A 16,279-nucleotide genomic window follows, 5' to 3' on the forward strand; every position below is an offset into this window, starting at 1 on the left:
AATAACCAAACTCTCCTCTCTTTTCATAATTATATAAAAATATATTTTTAGTAAGGTTAAGTAAAGTAAAGTTTGGTAAAGTAATAAGAACGTTATATATTTAAAGTCAGATGGAAATGAAGAAAGGCAAGAGACAATAAAAATTTTCTGGAGTAAATATAATAAATCTTCAATATCTTTTTAATATCTGTTATTATAAATTCTCTAATAAAAATGTGTAAATAAATAAATATATAGATATACTCAAATATAAATGTTAAAAATCTTTATAGAATTATATAAATAATTATTATAATTATTTACATCAGAAATAGTATCTAAACATAATAAGTGTATGTATGTATATAATTCATAATGTAAAATCGTGGTTCGTAGAATCATTGAGAATTCGCGTTGTAGACTCTATGCAAATCGAAAAACCGGTTTTAGAATTGAATGAGAGTGACTAGTCCGTTGGATGTCGTAATTCTGTCCTGGACTCGAGAAATTTTAGGGAAGGGAGAATTCTGTCTTGAATGTCATTCACTTGCAAGGAAGTTAGGAAAGTTATCGAAGTACGTTACTGCTTAGAAATTAGGGATTGGTTGAGTTAAGAGAAGATGGATGTACTTTTCTCTAATAGTGATTATAAAGGAAATGGATGCACAAACTTTACATTAGTTCATAGATTTTAACGTATTCTATTCAATGAAATTAAAATGATCTCAAATGGAAATTGGTATTTCTAACTAATGAAACTCGATTACTTTTCCTTTATACATTTAAATAATATTATTATTTGTATAATTTTTTTCATTATTAAATTAGTATTTTTTATTAATTCAGAAAATCAAAAGAATTTCAAATTGGAGATTCAATAACTGATACATCATTGTGTAGCCTTGTGTATGTATTTATCTTATACTTTTTATTTGAAATATATTCATGCAAAATGATATATTCTCTGAAACAAATGAATATAACTTCATTTTTTTTTTATATATAATTAAATAGTTTTTTTTTGAGAGAAGTTTGCTTTTTTGGTATGCAAGAAATTTTCTTCAGACGATTTTTAAATAAAAAGTGCTATTAATTTTTACAGTTACAGATATAGCTCTTATCGAATTGAATAAAAAAATTTATTTAATAATATTTGTTTAACATCTATCATTTAAATAGGAAGAGAAATGAGATAAGAGATAAGAACTTCATTTTAAAACTCGATGATAAAATGTACTAGGAAGACTAATGGAAAACTTTGGATTTAAACATCAAATAATTACTTTGTAAGATGACTTAAGCAATTGCGTAGTAACACATTAAAAAGAAATAATACGAATATATTAGATATTCTGCTAAATATTATAAATATCTAAAATTCTACGTATACATTCAATTTATCCTCCATTATATAATCCATCCTGAATCATTGATATTAATTGAGCATTTCATCATTTTTATCTGTCTTATTGTGATATTTAGGTGCATACACATCGCTTTAATACTTTATATAGATTAACATTTCTACAACATTTCATTAAACACATTTATATCCATACAAGTAACACATTAATTACATCGATTAATATCTTCTGTTCTTTTGTCCATCTTTTCCTAATCATTTTCCCAAATATCTAAACATAGTAATAAAATTAATGAGTTAAATTAATAGAAACATTTTAAATATTTTCGATTACATAACTGGTTTAACAATGATTAAATAATTCAATTTGTATTCATGTAGAATATAATATTAAATCTTCTCTCTTTTTGTTCTTTTCCTAATCATTTTTCCAAGTATCTAAACATAATAATAAAATTAACGAATCAAACTAATAGAAACATTTTAATTATTCTCGATTGCAAAATTCCTTTAACAATGATATAACTCAATTTATATTCATGTAGAATAATAATACGTTCCATCTCATGCTGCTACATTATGAATGGATCTTTAGGTCGGCCATGTTAGTGATTTGTCGTATCGTTTCTCACTCCGTCTGTCTCCTTTCCTCACGAGCTCAGTTTTATCGGTGTGTACAAGCCAGCTTATAATACCATTTTCAACAGCATTCGCCGCCAGTTCGCTGTAACGACGATCCAAAGCAACAACTTCCCGCGTAATTGTAAGCGATGTGCGAGCGATCGGAAAAAGACTTGTTGGATCCTTTGATCAACAAAATAGTAGCGAATCTTGGCAAAGATTTCGATGACGTACGCTACGAGATATCCGTGCCAAAAGATTCCTTCTTCATCTCGAATCTGTACTACCTCAACATAAACTCGAATGCCAAGGACACGGATAAAAGGAGAACGGTGAACGTTGTCTTGAAGAAACCACCCGTTATATCCGACGTGCGTGACATAATGAGAATGAACGAGCAATTCCACAACGAGATACTGTTCTACCAAAGATACGCGAAACACCACGAAGAATTTCCTCGATGCGTGCTCGCCGAGGAGAAACCGCCGTCCGACTCGGCGATCGTTCTCGAGAACGTGGTCGCCCAACGCGGATACAATATCTGCAAATGGAAATACGACGTGCCTCTCGAATACACGATGGCCGCGTTTCGAGAGATCGCGAGATTCCACGCCAAAGCTTACATGGCGAAGGAGAGGCGCCGTGAACAATTCTTCGATTTCGTGAACGATCTCCAAGAGGTCAGGTATTATGAGGGATCGATCTTGAAAGTTGTTTACGACGGAACGGCGGGCAGATCGGTGGAATATCTTCGCGGGAGGGGATACGATCCGCGATTCTGTGACAAACTCGAGGATAAATTGAGGAGCACGTACGATAATCTGATTATGAAATACGTCGAAGCCGAGGAACCTCTCGCCACGCTTTGCCACGGTGACTTCACTATGAACAATACGTTGTTCAAGAACGAAAACGGCGAAATTAAATGTATGTTCATCGATTTCGCATTGACTAGGTACGGATCGCCGGTCTTGGATTTGTCCACGTTTCTCTGCCTCCATTGTGCGAGGGAGGTGGATAAGAGTATGCTTGATAAAGTTTTGAAGGTGTATCACGATTCCTTGACTCGTTGTCTCGAGGAAAACGGCATGGACAGTGAGAAATATTCGTACGAGGCTTTGCGAGAGGATTACAAGAGGAAGGGTCTGTTTGGATTTTTCATCGCCACGTTTTTCTTGCCCACAGTGATGGGTCTGAGTGACGGTGGTCCGGAAAAATTGTTCGAGATGGATATACAGGATTGGGGTCCGGCATTGCGTGAACAAGGTGGTGACGAATGTTCGGAAATTATGGCGAATATGTTGTTGAGATTGAAAGAATTTGGATGTTTGGACCATTTGCTTGACGATTGATTTTTAACGCTCCTTTGTTGATTTTTCAAGTATGTTATTGTTTTTTTCCTTTAAAGTATTTTATACATTTTCTTTTAAAGTTCTTTTTAATCTCAATATTTTCCAAGTATTTTAAATTAATGATAATAAATAAAAAGAAGAACTTGCGTTTTATTATTTGAAAATGAAAATGCGAAATTTTAAAATGATAATGAAAAGAGAAACGTGGTAGTAAATCAAAAAAATCGATACAAATAAACAAATCTTTATACGTATTTGAGCGTGATCATTTCGTTATCTTTCTTATCATTTGTTTAAAGACACACTGTTTCAAAGATATATCTTTATAACCTAATTGGAAACACTGGTGTGTAATTAACGTATTAATTACATACATACACATACAAGCATCTGACAATCATCGTTTTTATTACTTCTATTACGTAATGTGACGTGTTCTTTATTTCTCATCAAAAACATAGAAATAATAAATACGCGTAAAAGATTTTATAAAGAATTTTTCTAAACGTTCTTCTATTGATTAAAGACGTATGCTCATCGATTTCTATTCAATATTGATCATGAAAGCCAAAGACCAAATATTGTCTGAACGTGATAATATAATCTACTTAAAATTAGTAAACATATAAGTAATACATTAAGAAAGAAATGATGCGTAGTTGAAAATATTTTTCTATTCTCATAAGCTATACAATATCTCGTATTTAAGCACTATTTTATAAGAATTAATAGGTATTATTTATTTACAATTTTTAAATTTAATTAAAAAATCGTGATTTTAATGATAGTTTATATCTATGTAAAACTTAATGAATTATGATGCAATTTTTTTGTCAATAAAAAATTTCTTTGTCGAAATTAAATCCCGAAATTTTTTTACTTAAATATAATATTGTCTAACAATTTTTACAATATCAATGCACTTACGAATAATCCATGAAACTTAAATACTAAATATTTTAATTAATAATTAAATATATTCAATGATTCAGAATTTTTTCAAAAATTTTTACTTATTGAAAAGCTCGAACATGAATAACCACTATCTATAATTTGAGCAATGATACCAAAATAATAAAGTGAAAATTTACAAAGCAAAAAATAAACGAATTAAAAATATATATATTAATTTGTCTAAAAATTAATCTCATAAATATAATTCGATCAGATGACTCTCCGTCTTCTCGTAAAATATTACACGTGCATTTTCACAAGATGGTAATCCTTTCCTTTGTTGGAAACGATTAGAACGATTTGCGTGAAATCTCGAAAATCTTGTTGGAGAGGGAAGAGAAGAAAGGGATCAACTGTTACAACATTTCCATAACGAAACCATATCGAGAAATTTGTCGTAGATATCTCTTGTTTTCGTAAGGACACAAGCAGAAGTAACAAGCCGCGTAAAAGGATGACTCGAAACACACGTACATATATACAATATATACCGCCGTCATCGTACATATCCAACGAAATAAAGCTCACCGGGCACCGGGACGATGCGCAAAATTATTCTTTCACCTATATATATATATGCTATCTGCATATCTGCCTTTCAAATAGAGGCACTCCGCGACGCGCGGAAAAACTTTGTCATTTCCATATATTTCGCCCACCACTGACATCCCCCGTCTCCCGGGAAATTCACTTACGTTCTAACCTGAATTTTAAGCCTGTTAAATTCTGCTGCTGGTTTCGCGTGTCTTCGCGGCCGGAACAGGAAGCGAAGGGGGGAGGGGGGAAGATGGAGGAACTCAAGGGAAGACTTGGACGAGTTTGTATGCTTTCATCCGATGAGGGATGGCAGAAGAGGAGAAGGGTGTGTATAGAGTGGATCAACTGATTAGGGCGTTGTAAATTGGAAATTTGAACTTTTGTGAAAAGAATTCAGGATGGCGGAGGAATTCGATTCGGAGAGTTGTGAAAAGAGAATTTGATAGAGGGGATTGTGGGTAGGTTGGAATTTGGGCACATTTTTGTGAAGAAAAGAATATTAGAATTGAATTGTAAAAGTTTGGATTGGGAATTGAAAGATTTGGGGTCAGGAGTTTAGTTTTTTTTTTTAATGTTTTCATTGTGCTTGAAAATTATGGATTCTTTTTACAAAATTATAAGATTAATTAGTAATTATTTTTGGAAGATTTTATATATTTTTGGAAGTTTTTGAAGATCGAAGATAATACAGCATTTCTATTTTTGAGAAATTATTAATTATTTAATTTATTTGCAATATAGAATTTAAAAGGCAAACTATATGTATATAAGTATAATTTATTTATATTTAAGTGGTTTTAAATACCTATTTCTGTGTGTGTCTACATAAAATTTGATTGATTAGTAATGATCACTTATGGATATGAATTCAATCTGTATCTATATTAAAATAGCGGTAAATATTCAAATATTTACCTAACACCTGCATTTTCATTTATTTTATCTATTATTTATTTTTCTTGTCCAAATTGATATGAGTAAATAAAAATAAATATATTTCATTTTTATCAATATTTAATAATCAGTTAAAGAATATTAATATTAAAATGAAATATATATATTATATCATTAAATAAAAATATATAGAAGTTAATCTAATTAAATGTAGTATAGAAAAAATAATTTGATATTCTGATCTAAAATCTAAATCATTAATTAAAAATTAAAAGATTGCATTATAAAAGATTATTAAAATTAATTAATAATTATTTTATATTATTAAAACCTTTCAAAAACCTTTCATAAATTCTTAGCAATGAAATCATAAATATATATACATTATTAATTATACATTAACATATTAACATTAACATATTATATATTAACAAAACATTTTTTAAAAATATTTTGTAATATTTTTAGTTTTGTTTTACATATTTAATCTTGATATTTCGTGGATTTGAATAAATTAAAATAAAAATTCATTACAAAAAAAAATATTATATCAAATAATATATTAATTATTAAATATTATTTAATGATTATACTATTGTATTTAATTTTTCATACGATAAGGAATGCTAAATTTATGATAAAAATGCTTTATTATTTCAGATAAAATTTTGAAAAAGTTATTTTTTTGCATTGCGTAATATGTTTATATATTCAATTTATTTCAAAATCTTACATAAGTATAATCTTTTATAGTCTTACATAAATATCTAAATTTATATTCTTTTGATTTAAGCTGTTTCCTATTTTTATTAACAATATTATAAATTTTTTTTTATTAGATTTGAATTTACGTATCATACTTTATTATATAAAATAACTTTTATTAATTAAACTGCCACCAGGTCTGTGCCATAATTTTTCGTGATTCATGCTTTTAAGCTTCTTTCCAAATTTCCATTTCTTCATTCCTATTTTGTTTTATTATTTCTCTAGTTTTATTTATATTTTGTCTGCAAAATTCCACTTAGATCTGGTCGTTAGTTAACCAGAGCCAGGTAAATCTCTTCGTTTTTTCTTTTTTATGACCCCTTTTCGCTAACTCCAACTTACTCTATATGTCTGTTTTTTCCTCTTCTCTGTATTTTCTTTTTCTCTCTTTTATACCTCTTATCTTTATCTTGTTTGATATTTTTAAAAACACTTGTTTTTCTGTCGCGTTACAATCTTCATTGTTATTATTGCTATAAGTGCATTTGTTTATTTGATGAATAAAATATACATTTTAACTATAGAATACAATACAGGATACTAATGTATTCGTGCAATATTTTTGAATGGTTAATTCTAGAAGAAACAAATAAATATTGAATTGACAAAATGAGACCTAGATGATAAAATAAGAGATCTTCAGTCATCTAGTTTTGTCTCTACTTTGCTTCATTTAACACAAACTTGTTCATAAATTATTCATAATTCAATAAATAAGTTTATGATATATAAAAATACCATACAAATATATAATTGTTATTATATTATATTTTGACTTATCTATTGTAGTATGAAAATTTATTCTACATAACATATAAGACTGAATTCCAAATATTGAACTTCATTTTTTTATTATTATATTCAGTTACATTTTACATTAAAATTCTAATATTTAAATATATAATTTCATCTTTTTCTCTCTCTTTCTGTTCAAATAAGATGTTCCACAATATAAGATGTCATATTTAAAATGTAAATTATTATAAACTTTAAAATTTCAAAAATCTATTTCATTCTTAGAATAACTAATCGAATTTTTTTCAAAGTAATTTTATTGTTTTATTATATATCTGTCACTCATGATAAGATGAAATCGTGTCATAGAAATATGTGTGTATAGAACTTGCGTGTTTGTTTAAATTACAAAACGCGATAACAACAATTTTTTATTGCTTTTTTTAAATTTAGATAGTTTTATATTAAAAACAATTTAATCAAAATTAAAAGAGATTGACATTGCACGATGTATCGATGACTAATATACTTTTTATAAATATCTTCCTATACAATAATATGTATAATTTTGGAAAAATATGATAATAATATTTATAATATTTATAATCAAAACAGTTTATGATATAAACTTATAAAGAAAAAAAAATTTCTTTTTAAGAATTGCTGTCATATTTAAAAGTATATGGAAATTTTTTAAAAAATTATTTCTAACAGAAGATGAATATACTAAAGACTTAGAAAGTCGCAATATCAACGATAAAATTTTATCAGGATCAAATTTTTATAGGAGAAGATTATTGAAAAATTTATATGGACAAAATTCTATTTTAATTATTAAAATCAAAAAGTTAATAGAAAAATTATAATGATTTCATAATACACTAAAATTTAATATTTATTGTTATCGAAAATAAATACATTCTGTTGTTTAATATGCAATATCAAATGTTAAAAATTACGAAAAATTACAAATATGATATATGTAAATATTATTGCAAAATTGATCGATGAAATAATGTATAATATTATATGAAAAATTTAAAAGCCAATCATATTCTCTGAAAATGACTTATATAATTCAAAAATTTTTTTATTGTTCAAATTTTCAGTTAACAGCAAATAAAATCAATCAACAAACCACTTCATTAGTTCATTGATTCGTTCATATTGATTATATTGATTTAATTGATTCGTCAATTGAAATTTAAATTTAAAAAAAATTTATATAAGATGTTACATAAAAGAATATAACTGAAGCTTTCACATCTCTCTACTTTTATCGTAACAAATCTATCGAAACTAATCGATTAAATCTAATCGATTGCAATAATCTCTTTCGAATATCGATTTATCAAGTTTAAGGCAAATTTCCAGATTTAGATATCCAGATTTAGTTTCGCAATAATTGCGCTTCTTTCTCTTCTTCTCAACTCTGTGGCAAAGCGTGTACAAAATGTATCTACAAGAATGGAACTTGGGGGAGGGAACCGCAACATCGATACCACCATCGTATTCATAGTAGGGGGAGGTTGATACAAATTAGCAGTCGTAGCCAGAAACATGATCCAACTAATCCGTAACCCAGGCTGTGCGGCTTGTTGTTGCGGCATTGCAAACCTTAACAAGAACGTAGCTACGTTACATCCGATTGTAAACGAATCGTTGAACAAACAAACAAAGCCTAATACGCGGAGAAGAACCGTTCTCCAACCTAACCATGAATATCGATTGGCCACAGTCACCCTAACTGCGCATCCCCCGTGCATAACCAATGGCGAACTTGTCGCTTACACATTTATCACGTGTACAGAAAGTTCGCCCGTTAAGATCGAATAATGCTCGTGCACGATACACACGTCGGACTTTTCCAACAATCGAGACGACTTTGAGTATCGTCTGGACAGTGGGAAGCATCTGTGACATTGAATCGTTTAATTAAGTCTATGAGGTAAAATAGCAAGAAGCAGTTAGAAGAAGATATACGATGTAATCTTAAGTGATGGTGATGATAGCATAATTTGAGATTTTATTCGTCGATGATTCATATAGAAGCATGTTTGGATATTTTTAGAAAAATATCAATTATTCATCAAATTAAATTTTTGAAAAAAAAAAAGATAGAATTATCAACTTGTGAAATATTTAGATATATTTAGTATAAGATATTTATCTTATTTAGATACATGAATAACATCTTTAACGTCATTTTTATTTGGACATCGTTCAATATAGAATATTTTATTTCGATAAATTTTTGTATAATTAAAATTCATGAATACATACAAGAGTATTTAAAAAGAGATATAAGAATATTTGTAAGATATTTTTGGAGAATCTAGATTCTAGAGGCCAAAAGAAATACAAAGTTACATAAGAATATCGATTTATTTATTAGATTAAATTATTTGTTAAATAAAAGATTCGTTTATTAAATTATAAACAATTGAAGTTTGTATTAGAGGGAGCGAGAAATAGAGAGATCGTTTTATCTTTGTCTTACTATTATTTTGCTCTATTCTCATTTTTAATTTCAATTGTTTATAACTTAATAATAAAAATAAATAAATAAACATCGACTGATATTTTTATATATTAATTTTTACATTTATCTCGAGTTTTAAAATTGACCCTCAAAAAGATTATGAATTTATTAATTAATAAGTCTATTTTTCAATAATACTTTAATAAAGATTTACAGTTATATAGTTATGATTTGCATAAATATATTTTTCAATTAGGATGACACAAAAGATTTTTTATTTTTCTTCTTTACGATGAAGATACGCGATAATTTCAACGCGATAACATCTTTCGAGAATGTTCCTGTAATAAATATAAAACGGTCCTTGTAAACAACCGCCTCGACTTGTCCTCTAGGGAGTCCAAGTTCTAACGAAATTAAGAATTCGATAATAAGATTTCGAGATTGCTGATGAAGATAGAGAGGTAGAAAATAAGATTCGACGTGATTCGATGAGATTGATGAGAATATTAAGGAGGGACGTGAAGGATAAGAAGCGGAGAATTGAATTTTATTCTACAGGGACCATCGAAGATCGATTATGGTTGTTTAGATCTTTTTCTCGAGCTGTTCGAACCCTTTAACACGATATTTTCTTAAAATAGAAAAAAAAAAAATCTCACAGTTTTATTTCTTTGAAAAAAATTTCAAGTTTGACTTAATTTTATACATATATATTATAATCAATATTTATAGAGAAAAAGTTTATAATTTATATTTTATTCGTTTTAATCTTTAAGCATTATTTTAATACATATTTAGATATTATAAATTAAATTTATAATATCATTTATTTATCAAAATGATTATATCTATCATTAAACATTTAAAATGTTTAACACTATCCATTATAAATCACAACTTACAAAGGGCAGTTAACGTAATGCGCCATGTGTATTATATACATTACTATCATGTAGAATATAATTAATTATTTCCACAACATCAGCCAAGTTACTATCAACCAATTACTTCTTGTTTACAGGAATGTTTGAGAATTTCTGGACGGATGTACAACACATATAGAGTAGCAATAAAAACACGGAATCTCATTTCGTTCCGGTGTTTTCATGGGAAAGACGCATCGTCGAGATAGAAAATGGTGTCAAACAAACGATGAATGTCATCCCTTTGTCTTTATTTAAAGAGAAAACAACCGTTGAAAACTCCAATTCGCCTGTTTTTATGAAATCCTGCGAATCTACGTTTATATCCACGCCATCTTATTTTCAATTTTCCTATTGCATCCTCGCTAAAATATTCATCGACGTGCAAGCGCGACAAAGATGGCTGAGTCTCCGAGTCTCATTCGATTCGTTTCGATAATGAATGTCGTGGATCGATTGGACAAATAAACCTATCCACCATTCCGAAAAGGAATGTCTTGCGAAACTGATTTAAAGAGATTCGTGCATTTATCTCTTGGAAAGTGTGTATCCGAGTTATTCGCGCTGTTTGATTTACTCGACCGCCGAAGATTGACGATCGATGGTGTTAGAAATATATTTTCACCAAATGTCGACAACATTTGTATAGTGAACAGGAATTTTCTGGGATCGATGGTGTTAAAAATATATTTTATCAAGTGTCGATGACTTGTATAAATGCATGCACGGAAATTTTTGGCGGAGCGGAGATATGAAGAGGAGAATGATTGTATACGAAAAAAATAAATGGAAAATGCGGAGTGAATTGAAATGGATTTTTCATATATCTATATTTTTCGAAAAAAAATTTGAATTAGAATTCACGCGACATTCACGTCTATTAATAGTGAAACGTACAGTGATTGAAAGTCTTTCTATAAATTTTTATTTCTCCGTGAAATTTCGTATTATTTTTCCCGTGTATATTATATATTTCATTGCATATTAAACTTGTAGTATATATATGCTCATAATACGTGTATGTAGAAGAAGTTAATTAATTTATATATAAATTATATAAAATTATTAATTATGTTAATTAAATTATATAAAATATAATATATTTGAGCCTGATAAATTAATTAATATGTAAATTTAATGATAAATGCAATGATGTGCAAATCATTATATTGCATTATATTTAAATTGTATATATATTGTAATTGTATATATATTATAATATTATATTGAAAATTATTAAATTTTATTAAATATATATATATATTATATTTAAATATCAATTTTAAAATTTTATAAAAAATATTATTTTAAGAGGGATTATATTTGATATTTTTTATATATTTACATTCATCTATTTTAAGAATTTCCAATTAGAAGAAAGATGCATAAAAATAAAACAAATATTTTGATATTAGTCAAGCGAAAAATTTAAATTTTAGAGGTAACAATTTTCGTTTGAGAATTATTCTATTTTTATTTTTCGAAAGTAAATGATTTAGATTTCAATCTAAATAAAGCTGTCAACACTGCTGAAATTGATACATGCACTGTGTAAGCAGATATTGCAAATCATTCAACTGGAGAGAGAGCTGTTGTAAGCGTAAATGTAGTATTCGAGTTTATTCCTTCATGTTCTATTGAAGTATTGAATATTTATTTTTTGTATACATTTAAATAAACGATGATATATAAAATATATACTTAAAATTTAAATTAAATTAAAAATTATATTTTTTAAAACATTGCTTGGAAATGATTAGCATTATATTTATAAAAGAAAATGATTATATTATTCAAAGAATAATATTATCCATTATATATACATTATTAATAAATATAAAATAATAAAAATATTATAGGATGTTCTATGAGATATAATAATATTAGACTATCTCCTTAGGCGATTAAAAAAATAATATAATTCAATTCAAAGCTGTGTGAATGATAATATTTTCTAAATCAAATATTTTGTGTTTAATTCCTTAATAAAAAGTGATTAAGTTTGTTGGTGTAGAAATTAAAATGTAACATTGCTCGATTGAAATAAATAGCAACAGAACAAGAAATAATAAAATAGAAATAAAACTTGTTTAAATATATTTCCAAATTGCAATACACATCTTTTTGAAATTTTAAAAAAATAATTATATTGAATAATATTCATTGTAACATTGTATCATTTTAGTAAAAATTATTTTTTAAGATTAATATTCATTTTTTATAATTTTTCAAAATTTTTATTTCCTCTTTCGAGAAACTTCAAGTACTTTTTTTTATTATTGCAAATTTTATCATATATTCTTCTAAACTACACAATAAAAGTTGAATCATAGAAGTATTATATTTCACGACATGTGACGTTAAATCGACGATATAATACTTGCTTTATTCTCTGAACACAATTCACACACAATTCATTGTTCATTCTAAAGTGTTCATTATTTTGAGACAAAGAACAGTTTGAATATTTAAATATATCTTTCTTATTTAATCTATTATGCACAATTAATAATAAACAGAAATATTTATACTAATTTTTATATTACAAAAATTTAATTCTTTTATCTTTTCGAATTACAAAACTTTTTTCGTATCGATTCTAACTCTGAAATAAAATAAAAATTATATTTATTATTTAACAACATTCGTTCTAAACAAATTTGTAACATTTGTAACATCTATCACAAAGAAACGATCGTATAATAAATCGACATCGCAGCGACGACTTGCAAACGAATAAAAAGATTTCCCAAGCTATCTCGATCCGCAGTTGTCAAAGTTTACACTATCTATCATAACTCCATACTAATTCCCCATAAGTTCGTCCAATTTCTCCAAAATAAAGAGACCTATATAGTCCCCGAACTATGCTCATAATTAAACACGCATACACTGACAATATTTAACAATCTAACAAGCGACCAAGGAAACAGGTTATTCGGTGTACACAAGCTTACATTTAAGTAGCACGGTACCACCCAAGAAACACAAACAGATGTAATTCCGAGGCACAAGGTGAATTTATCTTCGCGGTACACCGCGATACCCCGATACAAGAAAAGCGACCTCTGCTTGCCGAAACACGGCCACGACTCAAGGGGGAGGGAGAGATGAAAGGGGGAGGGGCATATGCGGGCTTGTTTCCTATGAATCTCTAATAACCAATGCGGTCACCGTGGTCTCCGTCGATTTCTCGAAAACAGAAAACTCTGGGATTTTGAGTGATTGCGAACGACACACACACACACACACGCACGCATACACCACGATAAATAATTCCTGGTCGCCGGCGAATCGTGGAAAGTAACGTCCCAAGAGTCTTTCGGGTTCGCCTCCGGTGCGCATTTGAACGAACGCTTCCTGCATCCGTTTCGTTAGTTGCTATTTCGTTTCGTGTGGCGTCGAGCGATCTGACGTATTGGAAGATGGCGTAACAAGATTGATCGAAGATTTAAGATTTAAGAGAATTTGATGAATTAAAGGGCGAACTTTTTGTGGGGATAATAATGGTAAGTTAATCTTACAAGGATGTTTTGATCGATTGTTGTTAATTATTTTGTTCGTATTATTAAAGTGAACCTTATTATTGGGAAAATTGGATAGTTTATGTTTGTATTGTATTAATATTATTGTAAAAAGAAAATTTGTTAGAGAAAAAGGAATGAAATGTTCATGGAGTAAATAGATAAGATAAAATTTAGTCTAATTTTATATTGATATCGAAATTTTTATTTCGCTATATATATTTTATTATATGAATTTTTATTAAATTTTAATGAAATTTCAATTGTAAAAAAATATTATAGTTCATATCTCAATAAATTTAAAATAATATAGCGGCAGAGATTTAAATAGATTTTTAAATTTTAAAGCATTTTATTTATTGACTAATGTTTCTTGCATTAATGTTTCTGAATAAATTGATTATCATATCATGTTATTTATTAAATAATATAAATTTTATCACATGTAGAAACTGTTAATAAAATATTTCTTTGAAAGAAATAAAGTTAATTCTATGATTAAAATTTTCAATGAAAATTTATTATTCTATTTAAATTTTACGATCATTGGAATATATATCGATATTTATGAATAATTTCCATCGGTAATGACAACAAATAACAATGTATTCGTTGTTTATAAGTAATTTTTTTCAATGAGGCTTCATGAATTATGCAATGTGGCATATTACGCAACACATAATGTAAATATATAAAGTTGGTTGAGAATAATTACATTGCTCTATATTTTTGAAATAAAAGTATTTCAAGGATTGATAAATTTAATGTTTATATTTAAATTATTAGATATAATTTTTATTAATCGAGCGATCAAAATTAATTATTGTTGATTATTTTTACTGTAATTATTTTTTACATGAATAAATAATTATAATAATATATATATCTTCTTCTTTTGAATTAATTTACAAGATTTAAACAATCAATATATTAGAATTTGATGAATAAAAAAAATTCTTTTTGACATATTTCGTCAATAAATAATATCAATAATCAAATAATCATTTTTTTTCTTTGAAGCACAAAATTTTAATAAAAAATTGCAATTATTAAATATACGAAATGATACCAAAACCATCAAATCTAAGAAATAAATTAAATAGATATTTAATTCATCGAGATATTATGCAATCCATCCAGTTCTATTATGCAATCCATTATTATATATTCTATATATTCAATAATTCTAATTTTTAAAATAAGTAAAAAAATATCCCTGTATCAACTTATTAAGAAAGCTATTACATTTTACTCAATTACACCCCCAAAAGAAGTTAAACACAAAAAGGAAAAAATAGATCACACCTACACACATCCATCAATCACGTCACTCGACCTTGATCAACGGAACCGATCCAAAGAACAAGCACCCTTCCAAAATAACACACTGCGCCACCTGGAAACCCTCCAAAATCCTTAAAACATCCCTTCCATCCCAAAGATCGTATCCCGAGGATTTACCAAGCAGCTGACTTGCAAGGCGTCTCGAACGTCCCCTCGTTGCAGATGTTTGCGCGAGAATTTCCTCAAACAAGGAGCGACGGACGGATGGACGATTCCCTCCCCCTCCCTCTCGAGTGGGGGAGCGCGGATATAGAATCTGAAAAGGAGGGAACACCGGGATAGGATATGGAGGCCGGAGAGGTAACTATGCAAATGCAAGAGTACATTTATCTCGGCACCACGCCCATGTATTTCCTGGGAGCTTCCGGACGCATTGTCGGTAGCGGTAGAATCGAATCCCCACACCTCTCCTCCCCACCTCGCCGCGGTCCTCTTTCATCTTTCTCGCGCGGGATATCCAACCCTTCCTCTCTCTCTCTCTCTCTTTCCCTCTCCCTTTTTACGCTATCCTCTCTCTCACTCCCACCTCCTCGCGTGTATGCACGAGAGTGCCACCCCGGACCGATACTCGGGAGATTTACGAGCAAACTAGCCCCGGTCCCCAGGGCTAATAGACCGGCAAGTTATGGGCCAATTCAATTTAATTTCGAAAATAAACAACCGCCAACGGCGACGTTGGTCAATTTATTCGGAAATACCGCGATATTCGGATCGCGATTCGGACCTCGAGAGAGGAGTGGAGGGAGAGGGAAGAGGAGGAGCAGCGTCGTCGGGAGACGAGATCTATATATCTGGAAGTA

At 28.7% G+C, this 16,279-nt stretch overlaps 2 protein-coding genes across 5 annotated transcripts in view; one reads left to right on the forward strand and one right to left on the reverse strand.

The window, feature by feature from the left end:
- LOC102674399 (lachesin-like) overlaps nucleotides 1–16,279 on the reverse strand; it is a 483,275-nt gene that overhangs the window by 216,378 nt on the left and 250,618 nt on the right. The window lies entirely within an intron of this gene.
- Nucleotides 2,008–3,569, forward strand: LOC102674176. Its single transcript, XM_006618849.1, has one exon. It carries the CDS (start codon nucleotides 2,113–2,115, stop codon nucleotides 3,313–3,315), a length of 1,203 nt encoding a protein of 400 aa, XP_006618912.1. The 5' UTR covers nucleotides 2,008–2,112; the 3' UTR covers nucleotides 3,316–3,569.

The sequence above is a fragment of the Apis dorsata genome, unplaced genomic scaffold (assembly GCF_000469605.1).
Source record: "Apis dorsata unplaced genomic scaffold, Apis dorsata 1.3 scaffold_376, whole genome shotgun sequence".
In the NCBI taxonomy this organism is placed as follows: domain Eukaryota; kingdom Metazoa; phylum Arthropoda; class Insecta; order Hymenoptera; family Apidae; genus Apis; species Apis dorsata.